This window comes from Carcharodon carcharias, chromosome 16, assembly GCF_017639515.1.
Source record: "Carcharodon carcharias isolate sCarCar2 chromosome 16, sCarCar2.pri, whole genome shotgun sequence".
NCBI classification, from domain to species: Eukaryota; Metazoa; Chordata; class Chondrichthyes; order Lamniformes; family Lamnidae; genus Carcharodon; species Carcharodon carcharias.
In genome coordinates, this window is record NC_054482.1 from 59,513,301 (window position 1) to 59,531,659 (window position 18,359).

The 18,359-nt window shown below is 42.6% G+C and overlaps 1 protein-coding gene across 2 annotated transcripts in view; it reads left to right on the forward strand.

Moving 5' to 3' along the window:
- The window catches only part of lrrc7 (leucine rich repeat containing 7), a 331,680-nt gene that overhangs the window by 198,604 nt on the left and 114,717 nt on the right, over positions 1-18,359 (forward strand). For both annotated transcript variants that reach the window (XM_041208419.1, XM_041208420.1), the window contains exons 13-14: positions 3,936-4,035; positions 13,362-13,486. In XM_041208419.1, coding sequence (XP_041064353.1) covers positions 3,936-4,035; positions 13,362-13,486 — 225 coding nt within the window. The remainder of the gene's footprint in view (positions 1-3,935; positions 4,036-13,361; positions 13,487-18,359) is intronic.

Sequence of the window (18,359 nt, forward strand, 5' to 3'; positions counted from 1 at the left end):
TCTGTCATCTGGAGCAGTCCTGGTCTGCAGACCTGAAGTAGGCTGCGCTTTGGTGCGCTTTAAATATGGCGCCCAGAGCAAGGAAGCACCGAGGTCACAGTGTGGCAGGCAAATCCGAACCTGCCTGCCAGTGATCTGGCGTGTTCCCCATGAATGCATAATTAATGAGCCAGGACATGCCAGGAATAGGATGTGAAAAGCCACCATTGCGGCTGGCAGATAAAACATCCTTTATCCCGCCCGTTACCACACTTTGTGCAAATCTGGGACGATTCCACCCAATGCTGGGTAGTCTATCCGGTTTCATTCCTTATCAACTCTTCTGTAGTGATTTGATGAATTGGGTGTCTTGCTAAGCCATTTGAGAGGCAATTTAAGAATCAACCGCATTGCTGTGGTTCCAGAGTCACATGTAGGTCAGACCATATGCTTTCTCTATTAGAAAAGCTCTGTAATGCACGTGAACAAATACACAAGGCTTGTCAATGTAAGGGTCAACTTATCTTTAAAGGACTGACCCCTATGATGAATCATTGCATTCAAAATAGATCTACATTATAATACAGCACCTAATGGTGATATTTGATGGTGTGAAAACACTTTATGCTTACCTTTCAGTATGTTCTGGACTCCTCAGCAGGCTTTCCATTTACTTTATGAAGTCTCAAACCTGGCGTGCTTTTAATGGGCTTTCAAAACCCCGTACTACCAGACAAAAATGGTGTACAGGAGAAAATCCAATTTCAGTCCTCTATTTAGAACGGGGAACCCAGACTCAGTGGCATTGAGTATGCATTTTGCACAATGGGCATTCCAGACCCTCAAAAAGGCCAGAGGAAAATGGTGCAGGTCGAGAATACAGAAGAAATCAGATTTCCTCCAAAAAAAACCTAAGGACAGAATTTTACTGTCCCCCACTGTCATACTTGCAGGTAGTGGGCCCTGTAAAATTCCCTAAGTGGCCTCCGTGCTGCCTTCCTGCCCGCCCCTGAACTGTCTGCAATTTTATGCGGGGCTGGCGACACCTGGGGCAGCTTCCTGTCCTCATTCAACTGAGGACCCACCAAGCCTCAATTTTGAGGCTGGTAGGAGAAGTTTACTGGTGGAGGGAAGCCTCACAGGTCACCCTTTCTATCTTGGGCAACCCAACTCCCAAGATCTATCCCCCTGCAGGTGCTTCCTCCCCTCGGCCTCTCCACCAAGACCCCAAGCCCCCTCCCTCCAACACCACATCTCCCCCTTCCCCGCCCCCGGCCTCACTTCTTCTCCTTACCATGAGTCCCCCCAGCATTTACCTGGTCCAAGACTCTGGGAATATGCCTGTAGTCCCAGTCTTGGCCACTGCTGTCAGTGGCACTGCTGAGTCTACAGAGCTGCTGACTCATCAGATTGGCTAGCAGCTGACTGAGGCGGGACTTGCACCCGAGAAAGGGACGGAAGTCCCATCTCCAGCCATTTAATGTTCCTCAGAGCATTAAATGGCTGCAGAGCTGCCATGATCAGCAGGATTGTGTTCCCTGCCAACTCCTCAGGTGGCGGTGCAGGAAACTCCACCATCTGAAAATTCCTGCCTTAAATGTGGCCATTTGTGCACTGAAACATGCTTCCACACCATGACAAAAATTCTGCCCTAGGTCAATCAAAAATTTCAAAATTAAGATTGATAAAGTTTTGTTATGCAATGATATTAAGGGCAGAATTCTCCCTTTGGCGAGCAGGGGTGGGGCCCACTCGCCAATGTGTAAAATGACGTCACCACGCATCATTTAGACTGTCAGTTCAACACAGCCACATCAGCTGCGCGCCCGCCGAACTGTCAAAGGCCTATTGAACTAATTAAAGTTGTTAAGAATGCTGCCCGTCCAACCTTAAGGTTGGTGGGCAGGCGAAGAGCCCAGGCGCCCTTCAGAGAAAACATGAATCTTCATCCACGGGCGGGATAAGGTTTCATGAGGGATTTAAAATTTGTGTTACACTTTTAATAAAAGTAATTGACATGTTCCAGCACATGTGACAGTGTCACATGAGGGGACATGTCAATAAAATTTTTCACATCGTTTATTATCTTTTTAAAAATAACACTGATCTTCCTGAGGCAGCATTTTGCTTTAGGGAGATCTGTGCGCTCTTTCGCATGCATGCATGAAGGAGCATTCCCGGCTCAGGGAATCCACCCCTGCTCACATGGGGAGCACATAGCACTTCCTGGCGCATGTCACACCGGGCGGTCCTTAATTGGCCCGCCCACGTAAAATGGCGGCTTGCCCCCGACCGGAGGCACCAGTCGGGAACCCACCCGCTCACTCCTGCTCCCACACAATCTCCCCGACGGGGGGAAAATGCTGCCCTAAGGGTTACAGAACCAAGGTGAAGTTAAGATACAGATCAAACATGTTTTAATTGAATGACAGAACAGGCTTAAGGGACCGAATGGCCAACTCCACCACCTATGTTCTTGATAGCTGATGAGTGAAAGTAAATTGGCAGTGTATCATTCATTTCTATTATTGCTGTGTTGTATTTTGAAATCTTTGTTCCGCTGTCTCATTTCTTAGTACCAGCATGAAACAACATATACCATAAGCTTAAGTAAGAAGTTATTAGCCCTTCAGTCTAGGTTGGATTTGAATACAGATGCCACTTTGAAAAAGTAGTGTGTTTACCTTCGATACAATCCAGTCACCACATGTTACAGAGTTGATCCAGGGGTGGCCATTCCTAGTCAGGGACAACACTTGTAGGAAGTGCTGGACAGATAATCATGGTGTACAATCCTATTCTTCTGTCATTTAAGTCAATAAATGGAAAATCAGCCAGAGTGAGCTGAAGTTTACCAAGTGGTACTTTCTGTGGGACCCTTTCCTCACCATGAGGAGCTTCCGATTGGCAGAATCATCCTTTATGTATCTTTATGTTTCATGTTACAAGGTTATGTGAATTATCCTTTAGCTGTAATTAGAGATGAGGAGTCCATAAAATCAGAAAAATTTTAAAATTGAGGAAACCTCTCCATTGAAATTTGCTGTGCATTGGGAAAACGCCATTGGCAGCCATGGTCAATCAATGTTCAGTTAACACAAGCAGACAGAGTAAACACGTGCAACAAGGCATAATTTTGGGGATCAACATCCTACATTCCAAGGATGGGTGTAAAATATCAGACCCAAAATAGAGTCACACCATCCTTGGCTGCTGCTTCCCATCCACTTCCTGCACTCCAATGCTGCAGAAATGTGAGCTGTCTGTGAAGGTATCAGCAGCTCATCCACATTAGTTAAATGAAGCCCTAATCCTAATTTCAGGTTGGTCTCGAGAGGTCTGGTTCAGTCATGCTAGATGGCCGGATCACCACAGTCGTGATGAGATAATTTCAACCTCAACTCAGGAACAGTAAGATACACATGTTCTCGTAGACTGAAACAGAAAATTTGATTGAGTGCTAAGGTGGATTTATCCAATATGATAAAGTTAATCAGCTGTAGTCCCCCCTTACCTACAAGATCCTACAAAATGGTAGTTTTTATCTTTAAATAAGGGTGGTGTAACTGAAACAAAAGCAAATCATTGTAGATCTGAAATAAAAACAGAAAATGCTAGAAATACTCAGCAGGTCAGGCAGCATCTGTAGAGAAACAGAAACATTCTGATGAAAGGTCATCGACCTGGAAATATTCCTTCTCTTTCCACAGATGCTACCTGACCTGTTGGGCAGTATCCCTGACTTTAATTCCAATATGAGGCCCTTGAATAATTCTTAAAAGCTTTATTCCTTTATCAAATCATTGCCTGAATTAAATTATAGAATAAAAACATAATTTTCTGGTTCTATGAAAGCCTACTGATGCTACCTTGTGATATAGTCTTGTGATATAGTGATAATTCAAATAATGTACTTAGTATATAATTTCCTGTCTGTTCTTATCCTTCTGGTTTAGTCCAAGGCACTAATCCCTCTGCAAACTGAATCTCATCCAGAAACAAAACAGAGAGTGTTGACAAACTATATGTTTCCACAGCAGCCACGCAACGATGAAGGTGAGACTCCTCCTCACTCAGAGGACTGAGATCAGTGCTATTTTTCAGGTGACATCTTCTTCACCCGATTGTGTTTCTACTTACGTGTGTAAGCTGGCAATGGCAAATAATACCAACTAGCAAGTTGATATATTATGACATGTAAAAACATAACTTGTGCTAGTCTCTTGGCTTTTTTTTGTTATTTCAACCCCGCTTATAAAAGTGTAGTTCATAGGGAAGCTTCACTTGTACATTTTGATGTCTGGTAATGTCAAAATATAACTGTAGATTAAGTCTTAGCTCTCTTTGGTAGCTCTGCTGCGATGTGTACTATCTAATGTGGAACTGAACTACACTGATTACCTAGATTGATGCATGGTGTGTGCTGAATTAGATGTTATCAACAAGGGTTTTTTCCTATTCATTCATGGGATGTGGGCTTCGTTAGCTGGGCCAGCATTCATTGCCTGTCCCTAGTTGCCCTTGAGAAGATGGTGGTGCCTTCTTGAGCCGCTGCTGTCCATGTGGCATAGGTACACCACAGTGCTGTTACAAAGGGAGTTCCAGGATTTTGACCCAGTGACAGTGAAGGAATGGCGATATACTTCCAAGTCAGGATGGTGAGTGACTTGGAGGGGAACTTCCAGGTGGTGCATTCCCATCTATTTGCTGCCCTTTTCCTTCTAGACGGTAGTAGTCGTGGGTTTGGAATTGCTACAATTGGCCCCAACATTCCTTGACAGAGAAGTGGAAAAATTATACATGATTCCTGCTATCCAGTGACCCATATATAGATGTCAGATAAGGGCAAAATCAAGCTGTAATGTACTGCCCTATAGTGAGTAGAATGTGAACATTAACTTTCCAAGATTACACTTGAAGAATGGTAACTGTGGTAAGGTAACACAGACTACCACCATCCTTGAAGTTAAACCACAGAATAAGTTAGTACTGTCAGGAAAGAAAGGAAATCAGTGGCTATAAAACAATATATTGGAGACTGCCCAACCCTGGAGGATGTTGAATACTATACTCTTAAGCAGAATAAACATTCATGTTCCAGGTCTTCCAAGTATGCTGATTGATTTTGGATAAAATGCTCAATGGACAGCTGAGTGGAATATCATGTTATAGCATTACACTTCAGGAGAAAATTAATCTAACAATGTCCACCTCACTTTTCTTCGACTGCCTGTCCCATTGCTCTGGTAGGCAATACATATTGTGAATGATCTGTTGAGGAATAAAAAGAGGAATAAGATGGGAGTTGTGATCAACATCAATATCACCTACTTCTTCCTTTTCCAGCTTCTCCCATTTCTTTTGCGGTTGCCACAATGCTGGTTGATCACCCTTCTCCAACTCCTGCTGTCAATTACCCATTCCCCTTGCAATCCCACTGTGTTTTAGTCTCTTGCCACAGCATCTTTCCATCTGCTTTTAGGCCTTCTTCTTCTCCTTCTTCCTGGCAGTCCTATCTCCATTATTTGCCTCACCACATTTCCTCTCTCTCTTTACTTAATTTTAAGAATTTTGTCAAGGTTTAAAAATGTGTCTGGGTAAGAAATGTTATTATGAAGAGGAAAAGAGAGAGTACTTGCTAAAGGTATGGGGCTAGATTTTTCTCCACTATTTGGAAGGTCAAGAGCAGAACAGGTGGACTTATCACAAATCCATTCCTTTTGACAGAGCATATAAGATTTTCACTGTTATGGATTCTCCCTAATTTATTTAATCTCCTAAAATGAAACCTTCTCTTGCCCAAGTGATTGAAAAGGAGAATCGAGATAATTAGTTCAATGTTATGTTATATGTTATTTAACTCCGATTTATTCCATTCCAATCCAGACACAGTGGGCGAATTTAGTGGAGCCCGCTGGAGCAGGTAGGATGGCAGGCAGGCTGGGAGGCCGAACGTCCAACTCCAAGCGTCGGGAAAATAGCTCCACATTTAGTGAGTGGCAGGGAGTGTTTGATGTGGGGAACCCCCTCCATTAGTGGTGGAAAAGCAATTAGGCTCATCAATGAGTACTTAAAACCAACTATATCTGAGCACACCTAGATTTAATGGGTCTCCTGTGCTTCCAGAAAGCTACCCACAAACCCTGCTGGGATTGCCAGCAGTCCACTGCCAGGGCGGGTGGGTGTAGCAGGGGAGGGGATCCCTCATTCACAGGCACTCAATACCTGATAGGGGTACCTGGCATCGGGAAATGGGGGGATCCGCTGAGAGCTAAACCCTGCCTTTGCATCTGACCCACCTCCCCACGACCCCTATCCCACCCCACTTACCTCTCTCCAGGGATCAAATGTCAATTCCTGGTGAAGGCCCTAATTTATTACCAGCAGCAGCCACCACTCCCAGCAAAACTGGTGTTTTAAATCAGTTGCTTGTGCTATGACCACAGCCGGTGTTAATTGTTGTGCAAACCAAATCCCAGAGGGAAACTTGGCCATACCCTTTTTTTTGTATTCTGAAAATGAGAAGATGACGTACCAATCTCAGCAGTAAGAGGCCCAGTACACTTTTGGGATTTTAAAAATTAAAGGTACAAGTTTTATTAACAAGAATAAAAGAAAACTTAAATTGTGTAATTGTAAATTGTGTAAAAAACATTTCCTCCAAAAAGACTCTCCAATTGGTCAGACCCAGAAGTAAGCACTTTCCAGGCAACACTCCCTTATTGGTATTTAACTATACAAAATCCAGTAATATTACCCAAGACAAACTGCTGTAGCTTCAATGAAGGCATACCATATGACCTCTTAATTCTCTTCCACTCTGCTGTGGAATCCAAACTTTGGAATAAAACTGCTTTTTACAGCCCAAGACTTTTCTGGCTTAACTGGATGGTTGACTCAAACTGCATATCCTCCCAGCCCTGAGCTAACAGCTCCAAACTCAATAGCTCAAACAGCTCCAGCTGCTACATCAATAGTTCAAAACTGCTATCTTCAGCACAACAGTAACTTTGAAAATACCTTTTTCCCCTCCTTTCATCTTAGGTTCCATTGTTTTCATACCTCTTTGAAACTCAAACCCTTCCAAATATAAGATCTTCCATCTATCTTGTTTTTGCTTTCAGTTCAATAAAATATAATAATTCCCCTTCTATTTACCTATTGAACTCCTGCAAGATGCAATCATATTTCTTTTTACCTCTGACACCCCTTTGATATACAAACAAACTCTCAACTTATCTAAAAATATAAATGTTAGATTTAACTTAATTACTTGTATCTCAAACCTAACACCTCTATCCTTTTCATGTTTTACATCCCAGACAATCTGTCTCCTATTAATCTCTGCCCTGCTTAATTATATCATACATAGACACACACAAACACACACAGTGTTTTCCACAGAATAACACAATATTCCCCAAAAATATTTTTTAACACATCTATTTCTCACACCTGTTATATGCTCCACCTGATGCTCAGTTCCATTGACTTTAATAGAGCTCAATATTAGGCATGTTTTGTAACAGCCATCTCTCTATTTTGATTTCACATGTTTTACATCCCCAGTAATGTGCAATTTCACTCCTAAATTTCCATGCTCCGACAAGACTGGAACTTTATTGTTACATAAAATACTTTTCATTTGTTTCTATACTTATTTTATAGCCTTTAGTATTATTGTAACCAGATATTCAGCCAGCCTCCCCTCAGTTATTTTCCTATCGTCTTCTCAAGGCACTAACTAATACCATGGCACATTTGTGCCAATTGGTTGCCAGGACCTGAAGTACATAGCTGTTTTTAATATATTAGCTTATATAATAAGTATTGACAGGCTGTTATCAGGTGGGGGCATCAAGAACAAGCCCAATATTAGCCTCATCCAACTTTCAAGAGAAGTGGAAACCTTGGCTGATTTCCCCCTTGCTTTTCAAGGGAAACTGAAGTCCAATTATAGAAACCCCATTGCTGCCCCATGTTTAAATCAGCTAACTTAGCCCAGGTGGGGGAACTTTCCGATTAAATATGGTTTAATTCCACACTAGACAATGCACTTACCAACTGAAACATTAGGGGAGCAAGCCAACATTCCCTTAACAAAACATACCCAGGATGTTTTGAAGGAAAAATATTTCTTCTGATCTCTAATTTCCACCACTATTTGAGGCTTGCCACATTTATATGCACATCATCTAATTTTGTGATTGGTTTGAATTGAATACTCTGCTTATATCTACTGTATGCCATTAGCACTTTAAAGACTTGAGGCCTGGCACTGCTTTTAAGACCTCTTTCAGTGCACTCTTCCCTAATGGAAATAATTTTAATTCTGTGAGTCACTATTCATAAGAAAGTTCTAATTCCTAGAACCATTCATTAAATCTTCTAGAGACCCTTTTTGTTGTATCAATGTCTTTCTGAGGACAGGTTGTCAAAACTTCTCACCTGGAAGAAGCTTGAAGTCAAATGAGAGTTGAACCTAAGGTTTGAAACCAGGACTACCCTACCTGAACAGCATAGCAATAGATTGTTCCACTATTCCTTCTGTAAGGTGATAGTTTATTGTCTCCTTTTTTTCCTGAGCTTCTTAAATTACCAACAACAAAAATAATTCATCATATGAAGAGAATATAAGAACATAAGAACTAGGAGCAGGAGCAAGCAATTCAGGACCTCGAGCCTGCCCCGCCATTCAATATGATCATGGCTGATCTCATTTCGGCCTCAACTCCAATTTCCCACCCTCTCCCCATAACCTTCCAACCCATTACTAATTAAAAATGTCTGTCTCCTCTGTAAATTTATTCAGCGTCCAGGCATCCACTGCACTCTGAGGTAGTGAATCCCACAGATTCACGACCCTTTGAGAAAAGTAATTCCTCCTCATCTCAGATTTAAATCTACCACCCCTTAGCCTAAAACTATGGCCTCTCATTCTAGAATGCCTCACAAGGGGAAACGTCTACTCCACACCTACTTTGTGTATCCCCTTTAGCATCTTATATACCTCAGTTAGGTCTCCTCTCATCCTTCTAAACTCTAGCGAGTATAGACCTAAACTGTTCAATCTCTCCTCATAAGACAAGTCCCCCATCTCTGGAATCAGCCTAGTGAACCTCCTCTGAACCACTTCTAATGCAACTACATCCTTCCTCAAGTAAGGGGACCAAAACTGTGCACAGTTCTCCAGGTGCAGTCTCACCAATGCCTTGTATTGTTGCAACAACACTTCCCTATTTTTATACTCTATCCCTTTAGCAATAAATGCCAAAATTCCATTTGCCTTCTTATTACCTGCTGTACCTGTGTACTAGCTTTCAGCGATTCATGCACGAGGACACCCAGATCCCTCTGCGCTGAAGCATTCTGAAGTTTCTTTCCATTTAAATAATAAGTCACCTTTTTATTCTTCCAACCAAAATGGATAACCTCACACTCATCCACGTTAAACTCCATCTGCCAAATTTTGGCCCATTCACCTAATCTGTCCATATCCATTTGTAAATTTCTTATTTCTTCATTGCAACTTACTTTCCCACCTATTTTGGTGTCATCTGCAAATTTAGCTATAGTACCTCCTATCCCTGAATCCAAGTCATTAATATAGATCGTAAATAGTTGGGGCCCAAGGACTGAATCCTATGGCACCCCACTAGTTACAGCTTGCCATCCAGAAAAAGACCCATTTATCCTGACTCTCTGCTTTCTGTTGGTTAGCCAATCCTCTATCCAAGCTAATATATTACCCCTAACTCCATGTGATCTTATCTTGTGTATTAATCTTTTGTGCGGCACCTTATCAACGGCCTTCTGGAAGTCCAGATATACTACATCTACAGGATCCCCATTATTCACTTTGCTTGTCACATCTTCAAAGAACTCTAGCAAATTAGTCAAACACGATTTACTCTTCATAAAACCATGCTGACTCTAATGGATTGCATTTTGACTTTCCAAGTGCCCCATTACTTCTTTCTTAATAATGGATTCTAAAATTTCCCAATGACAGACATTAAACTAACTGGTCTATATAGTTTCCTAAATTCCGCCTCCTCCCCTTTTTGAATAAGGGCGTTATATTAGCATTTTTCCAACCCACTGGAACCTTTCCAGAATCCAGGGAATTTTAGAGTATTACAGCCAATGCATCCACTATCTCCGCTGCCACTTTCAAATTAGGTCAGAATGTAGGGCTAGATTTTTAAGTCAATTTTCCTTTCCAACTGAGGTGCAATCCATAAGAAAAATGACAATTTTATTAGAGTTGTCACAGACTGCCAAAATGCGGAACAATGCATGAAAATCAGCAAATCAAAAAGAAAAAAAAAATCAGTATCAGCAGTGATTAAACACTGTTCCAATTTTGCTCTCACCCATTGGCCAAAGAATCTACTGGCCTAACACTTCAACCAAAAAGAAGACTTAACACAATGTATAAGATGCTGCAAGTTCCTCATTATATGGTTTTGTAAGTGCCATAGAATGTAACTTTTAGTGTTTCACAGTTCAAGACAGCATATAAACTTTGCTGAATTCAATAAAAACTTTGAAGGAAAAAGGAAAGATGCTAGCTCAGTGACATAGGGGAGAAATTCAATATGAACCTAAAATAGGGGCAAAGTCAATGAAAATAGGAATACATGAACAAGAGTAGGCTATTCAGCCTCTTGATCTGTTGCACCATTCGATAAGATCATGCCCAATCTCTATCTTAACTCCATCCACCTGCTTTGGTTCCATGTCCTTTTATACCCATGTCTAGCAAAAATATATCAATCTCAGATTTAAAATTATTAATTGAGCTAGTAACTACTGCTTTTGTGGGAGATATTTCCACACTTATATCACCATTGCATGAATAAGTATTTCCTGACTTCTCTGATGACTGACCTGGAACTACTTTTAAGGTTATGTCCCCTTGTCCTAGAATCCCCACCAATGGAATATGCTTTTCTCCATCAACCATATCAATTATTTTCAAAATCCTAAAACCCTCAATAAAATAATTCTTTAACCTTCTAAATTCCAGAAAATACAAACCTAGTTTATGTAATCTCTCTTCATAATTGAACTCTTAGACCCTTGGTACCATTCTGGTGAATCTGTGTTGCACACCTTCCAAGGCCAATATATCCTTTCTAAGGTGGAATGCCCTGAATTGTACGTGTTACTCCAGATGTGATCTAATCACAGCTTTACATTGCTGCAGCAAAGCTTCCTTCTCCCTTATATTCTATTCCTCTAGTTATTTTTTTCTTCTTCTCTGTCCAAGGGCAGGTCCAACACACAGCACTGTGATCTCCAGGGCAAGGAAGCAGGTTCCAAATCCACCCCAGCCAGAACGAGGATTGAATCCTGTGCTGTTGGCACCAATCTGATCTATATTGGCCACCTAGCCAACTGAGCCAAGCGGTCCCCAAAGGAGTTTCTGTGGCAACATATACTTTTACATGCATGTTGTGTCCTGGAGCTATGGATAGTGATGGTCATGGCTCCAATTTCTTTCCACGAAATGGCTGAGCAGGAATCTCTCCTGCCCTTACTGCCTGCCATTGGCGTAAGTTAGAAGGACTCACAAGTTGATACTCAACTTGTTTGGCTGCATTACGAACACACCTTCCTTGGCCATCAAGTATTGGTGTGGGACTTGAACCCAGAGCTTCTGGCTCAGAGGCAGGGAGTTACTTATTGTGCCACAAAACTTCCACCCTCTATTTATAAAAGCTAACATTCCATTAGCTGTTTTGATTATTTTTTGCACCTGAAAACTACATTTTAGTGATCTGTGTACATATGGACTCCTAAATCTCTTTGGATTTCCACTGTCCCTAGCTTTTCACCATTTGAATAATACTTGGCAAAGCGACTGCTCTGCTTGTCAGTCCATGCTGACCTGAGGCCTGAGCTAAATTCTTCTTTAGACTTCATATAAATGCTGTTAGTGAGTTGTTGGGCACTAAACAGGTGCCTTGGTGCAGATTGATGGTCAGGAGAGAAGGAAATTAGCCAGTTCTTGCGCTGAGCCCTCCTGTTTCCCTTGAGCCCACTGAAAAACCCTCAAAATTTCCAGGGTTTTTATTTGAGTAACCTCCAGGTTAGCTTGCCTCAAGTGCATCATGAGTGTAAAAGCAAGAAATTCAGAACTGCAGCACCACTGGTCCCCTTTTTATCGTGTGTAAATCTGCTGATTCAGGACTGCCCTGTTGGATCACAGAAGGACCAAAAAGCACAAGATAACTCGAGTGGGGGGAAGATATTTGGGGCAGAAAAACTGCATAAATTGTTTTGGAGACATTATGCTGCCTAAAAGTTGCATGTTCTGATTGTACATTTCTTCAAAAACAACATTGATTTTCAGGGCCTATGTTTTACTACTCTTATTTTAGAGCAATTTTGAGAAGCTCAGAGTTGGTTTCAATAACGAGGTAAATTTAGAAATAATTGGGTCAAAGCCTGAATTTCTACATGGCTTCAATTCACACATCCTCCAGCCACCCTTTCATCCAATCCGATAATCTCACAAGTTAACTGTTTCCAAACCAGGTTTTTATCCAATCACATTCTGTCCTTGGAGCCCTGTGACTTTAAGTTTAATTCTCAAGAATTAATAAGTTAACTAAAACATTACCAAAAAGAAGCTAGAGTTCCTACTGAACATTTCCCACTGACCCTCTGATGGAAATTACAGGTGGATGGATGCTAGGTGATGACAGAACTGAATTTAGGTGATGTCCTTCCTTGCTAAAATAGCTGCTGATACTTTTAGGCTAAAATGTAAAGAATAACCGTTAGGTTGAGTGCCAACACCTGTTGACTACCAATACCTGTAGAGTGAAACACCAACATGAATCAGCACCTTTAGTAGAAAATTGGGGAAAGTTTGGAGGGGATTTTTTTTTAGAAAAGAACCTCTCTAGCAAAAAAATAGTTTTCATCCCATGTTTCAAAGATGATGCAGAAGTAACAATGCAGTCACGACCTGATCATGTCGTATGGTAGCAGCCCTGGAAATAGAGCCACCAAAATTGCAGAGTGTGATCCTAGCAGTCACTTTGAGATTGCATATGCTGTTACACTCCAGCATTAACCCCACCAGGTTCAGTGGTAAAGGCTTTAGGATGAAACACTGGCACCACTTTGCCCCACACCGGCAGAAACTCTCGTCCCTGCTATCATCCAGTGTCATATTCCATCCTTAGTCATTAGCCACAAAAGGAACATTATCTGAGTGGATCTCCCCCAGAACCAATGTCTTCAGCAGAGGAAGTAAGCAAAGGATAAAAATTATGAGAAAAAAATTCACTTTGCTTTAGGACTTTATGTTATGCAATTTTTATAATGGTATAGCAGAACATTTTTTTTGTGTGTATTTTCAGTAGATTTCCCTTCTGACAGTGATAGCTTCAACCCAACTTTGTGGGAAGAACAAAGACAACAACGCATGCAGGTCGCCTTTGAGTTTGAAGAGAAGAAGGAAGAAGAGGAAGATTCTGGGAAAGTTAAGGTTGTTGCTAACTGCATATTACAATATGTTACAAATGTTGTCATAATCAAACAGTATGATATTGGGATTGGTAGTACCCATTGTTTAGGCACTGCAAGTGCTGTTAAGGGATAAAAATGGCACCAGTGGTGCATGCACACACTTTTCAGGCGAGCTGTGCTGGATATCTTATTGGTGAGGCCATTCACACATGCAAGGTGATCGGTCACCAGAAGTATGTAAAGCAGCAGATCATGGCACCAATCAATACACAATACTGATTTGACATCAGTGGTGCCATTTTGAAGCTTAATATTCCAGCTGACACCCTCGTTTAACCATGCACAGCTGCAGTAGGAAAGCGCCCTTCACCAGCATTATTTAAAGAGGTCATCAACTGCTTACAAGTTAGATGCTTGTTGTTTTTTCTGGCTGCTGCTTTGATTCCACAATTGTTTTGTGCTTTCTATAGTTGTTTAAAGTTGCAAAAGTCTATAGAGACTAGTATGGCAGGTACTAAAGGAGCTTTTGCTGACTTCTAGACTTCTGCACAAACCAATTGTTCACTGACAGGTGTTAACTGGTAGCCATTCCCCATTGAATACAGAAAGACTTGGAGAATGAACAGAGGGCACATAGAGCAAGACAATCTGCTAGATGAGGGAGGAGGGCTGTCGGCAGGACAGCATTGTAGAACATGCTCTGTGGGGCTTCTTAGTCAAAGAAAACTAACTTTATTTAAACAAGTGCTTCTGTGGCTGCTTGCATCCAGCCAGCCCCTCATACAGTCATATTTTCCTAGGAAACCCCTCCCTAGAATTTATTCCCCTGCACGAGCCACACATTGGTTGAGCAAATCACATGATCCCTACTCAGTTGAACTGATCCTAAAGTGACAGTCATTATAAGCATATCCACCCAGAGTGCACAAAGAACAATTCTCCTATATGACCCTCAGCGAGGAATAATGTGTGTGATGTATCTGCTTTCTTAAGAACATCCTCATTGTAATGTTCCACCTGCTGCAGCCACAACTACGACTTCAAAGGAGTGCAAGGACCTCGTTGCCAGTGGCTGTAAAGGTGACTGTGACAATAACATTCCCTGTGTCTGGCTGCTTCCAGGCTGGAATTGGAAATATTTGCAACATCTTGCAGTTTGCCATCCACTGTTGATTGAGGGAGGCCACTGAGGCACTCCATACACTGGGAGCTAAATTATATTATATTCACTCTTGCCAGAGGGAAGCAGGTGGAACAAGTACATGGCTTCACTAGGCTGGTAGGCTTCCCCATGATGCAGGGTGCCATTGACTGCACATATGTCTCTTTGTGGATGTTGCATGTCAACTCTGTCCTGTATCAGAACTGAAAGGAATTTCATTTCCTCAATGTTCAGTTGGTGTGTGACCACACACAAAGAATCATGCAGGTCAATGCCCAGTATCTTTGCAGCAATCATGTTGCTGTCATTCTGCAGCTGTCCAGTTTTCCAGCTCATTTGAACCACCACAGCAAGCCAAATGGTGGCTTCTGGACTAAAGAGCTATATGCTGACCAAAAGGCTTAGGTGCGCAACCCATACCCATGCCTAGCATGCATACAATGAAAGCATGCTGCTACACAAAATGTGATGGAGGAGACCATTGGGATGCTGAAACAATGCTTCCTCTGTTGGGACCACTCTGAAGGAGCCCTGCAATACTTTCCAGAGCGGGTATCAAGATTTCTCATGATCTGCTGCAAGCAGGATAACCTCGCCATCATGAAGGTGCAGCCTTAGCCAGCAGGTCAGGAGAAATAAGAGTTCAGGAGGAGGTGGAAGAGGAATATGGAAGACAACAAAGACAGCCCTTTTCTGTCTGGGCTGTTCATGAAGAACTCATCCAAATGTGATGACAACTTCAATTCCCCATTAACTGACAGTACCATTTCTTACCTTCTCAATTTTACTGACCATCTTAGTGTCTGTATGGCCATAATGCAAAAATAAATGCTACCGTAAGCTAAACATTTGAAACCCTATGCTAGCCATAGCCTCAGCGGTGGCCAACCCATTAATGCCCAGCACTTCTTCCAAACTCTTACCAATTGCCTTGAAGACTGTTAAATGTATACCAGATGATAAAATGTTTCCTCTGTGGATGCTTGGTATTATTTGGTAGTTCTGATAGGGTTCTTTTAAAATAATCTGGTGACTTCTCAAATAAAAATGTTTTCATGCAAAATTGTGCAGAATTATTTACATTGATACTTCCTGCAAAAAACGTTGTTTAATTAAATTGTTAAAAAGACAAACTTTGTATTATAAATGTTGATAATTTCCCTAAAAATAATGAAGCAATTAATACATAGACTGGTGCCCATTTATCATTTAACATGTTATGGCGGTGTGTTACAAATATGAAGTTTGTAAGATTGTCATGTTTTGAAACTGTTTCTTTAATTTGGGGTAAAATGAAGGGGGTCATGTGACCTGTTCTGAATTCTGCATGACAACAAGCTTGGGTGGCTTGGTTATTAAAGGTTAAAGGGGCCCATGTTGTCTTACTGAGAAGAAGGTGTGTGAGATATTCACAACTGTAAGCAATGACCAGAGCAGCTGTACTGACAGTGGATAGACTGCTAGACCGGAATTCTCCCATGCCCCCGCCGGTGGGATCAATGGCAGGTGAGGGGGGAGCGGGGATAGAATTCGGCGGGAGGCCCAAAAATCAGTTTCATGCCGGCATGAATTATGAACAGGATCTTCCGAAGTTGCTCACCATGGTGGATCGGGAACCCCGCTAGAGAACGGCATGAAACCGATTTGCATCCTGCTAATGAGATGCAAATGAAGGCCTGACCGGAACTGCTCCCCCCACGCCTGATTCTCTTATACACCAGCGGGTAAACACTCTGGTCCAGAACACATCTGGACAAGCATGAAGTGCAGAAGTTAGGGCTTAACTTTATGGTCTTGCTCAGATTGTGGACATCCGAAGAGAAGATGATGCTGGAAGCCTACAGCTACTGAACCTGGAGGGGCACATGCATTGCATGCTGGGTGGATCCTCATGCACATGGCTCTGCTGCGAAGCAGCTCTGGGAAGGTGGGAGGTTTCCTTGCAACAGCTTCTTCGCTGAGGCTTCAGATCTTCATGGACCTCACCAATGTTTCGGCCCTACTTCTAAACTTTATGGACTTTGCCATGGGCTGGTAAGGTTAGGGTGAATGTGGGGCGGATGTGGGGAAGAGGAAGATTTAGGTGTGAGTGGGAGAGAAAGGTCTTGAGGGGGTGGGGTAAAGACTGGCGGTGGGGGGGGGCGAAGGTGTCAAGGGGGCTAAAGATGCAAGGGGGGCAAAAGTGTCGGGGTGAAGATAGGAGGAGGGACGAGGGTATCAAGGAGGTGTCGGGAGAGGTGAAGATGGGAGGGATGGGAGGGAAGTTGTAACGTGGGAAAATGGTGCAAGTGGGGGGATAGTTGTAAGGGAGGGAGTTCCGAGGAGGGAAGATGTCCGGGGGGAGGAGGGAGTTTCGGGGGAGGAAGGAGTGAGGGCGGAGGAAGGATTAAAGGGGGAGTAAGGTATAAGGTGGGGGTTGGAATGTCCAGGTGAATATGCAAGGGAGGTGTTTGTGGATTCGATGATTGCCTCCTGGGGAGCACACTGAGGGGGATGAAATGGTAGGGGGGATGGTTAGAGTGACGGGGGAGAGGGAGCCGGTAGGGTGGGAGGGTGAGGATGCACCAGTAATCGTAGAAGGGGCAGTGAGGAGGACTGGCGGAGACATGGAGGCAAACACAGAGCCTGGGGTTGGAAGGAGGAGGTTGGGGAGTTCAATGTGGACAGGGGTGGGGTTCTCCGGAAGGTAGGGAACATGCATTTTCACCTGGACATCCTGGAATGTGAAGGGTTCGGGCTGGAAGGTAATGGTGGGGAGGTCAAAGGTTATGCCAGAGGGGTCTATTATTATGGGGGAAAAGACATGGGTGACTTGAGGAGGGGAAATGGTGGGGAGCTCATCAGAAATCTGACACTGCCATCCTTGCTAAATTGAAAGTGAGCAGAGTCTCATGCTGGATGGGCACAGGTCCTGCATGGGGCTGCAATCAATGGGTGGGTGGGCAAAGATGCAGGTCAGCTCAACTGGATAACTGAAAGAGAAACCCAGCTGGCAGCTTTGAAAGTGCTTGGGACATTGGATGAGCGTGATGGATGAAAGCTCCACGTGCGAGGGAGAATGCTTGCACGAAGCCTCAGTCACTTCTCCGTCCAGAATCACTTGTGGTCGGACTGCGTGCAGCTTAACTCTAGTATGGAGGGGTTGGGGGCCAAAAGTCTATATAATGACAACAGTATACATTATTTAGCGAGAGTGACTATATTTGCTGCTAATACAGTGACAATGTTCACCTGTGAAACCACTTGAGCTCAAATTTTCTTGATTTGACATTGCCCACCACTTCTTCTTGCAAAAGTCACTTCAGGGGTTAGAAGTTATCTGGCTAGAAAAGGAAAAGGAAGCAAACCATCGGAAGCTGAGAATAGCTTTGCACTGGTTCCTGGAGAATGAAGTGTTCATTTAACGGACAGAATAAAATTATAAACATAAGAGGGGATTTTAGGCCCGTTTAAAAGTTAAATGGGGGATCTTTTCTATAGTTAAGAGCATAAGTTCCCGTCTGAATAGTACTTAGACAGTGTTGCTTTTAGTTTGTTTATTGCAGTAAGAGTTTTAACATTCGAAATCTTGTGTGATCCTTCCAGTCAATCATTGGAAATTGAAACATATTTTTAAAAATTATTGGTCTCCATGGGGATTAAAACAATAGCCATTGCACTTCTCGGTCAAGATGTTGAACTATAATTGTACAGTGGCAGTTATATGTTTGTTCTTTATCAAATCCTTTTT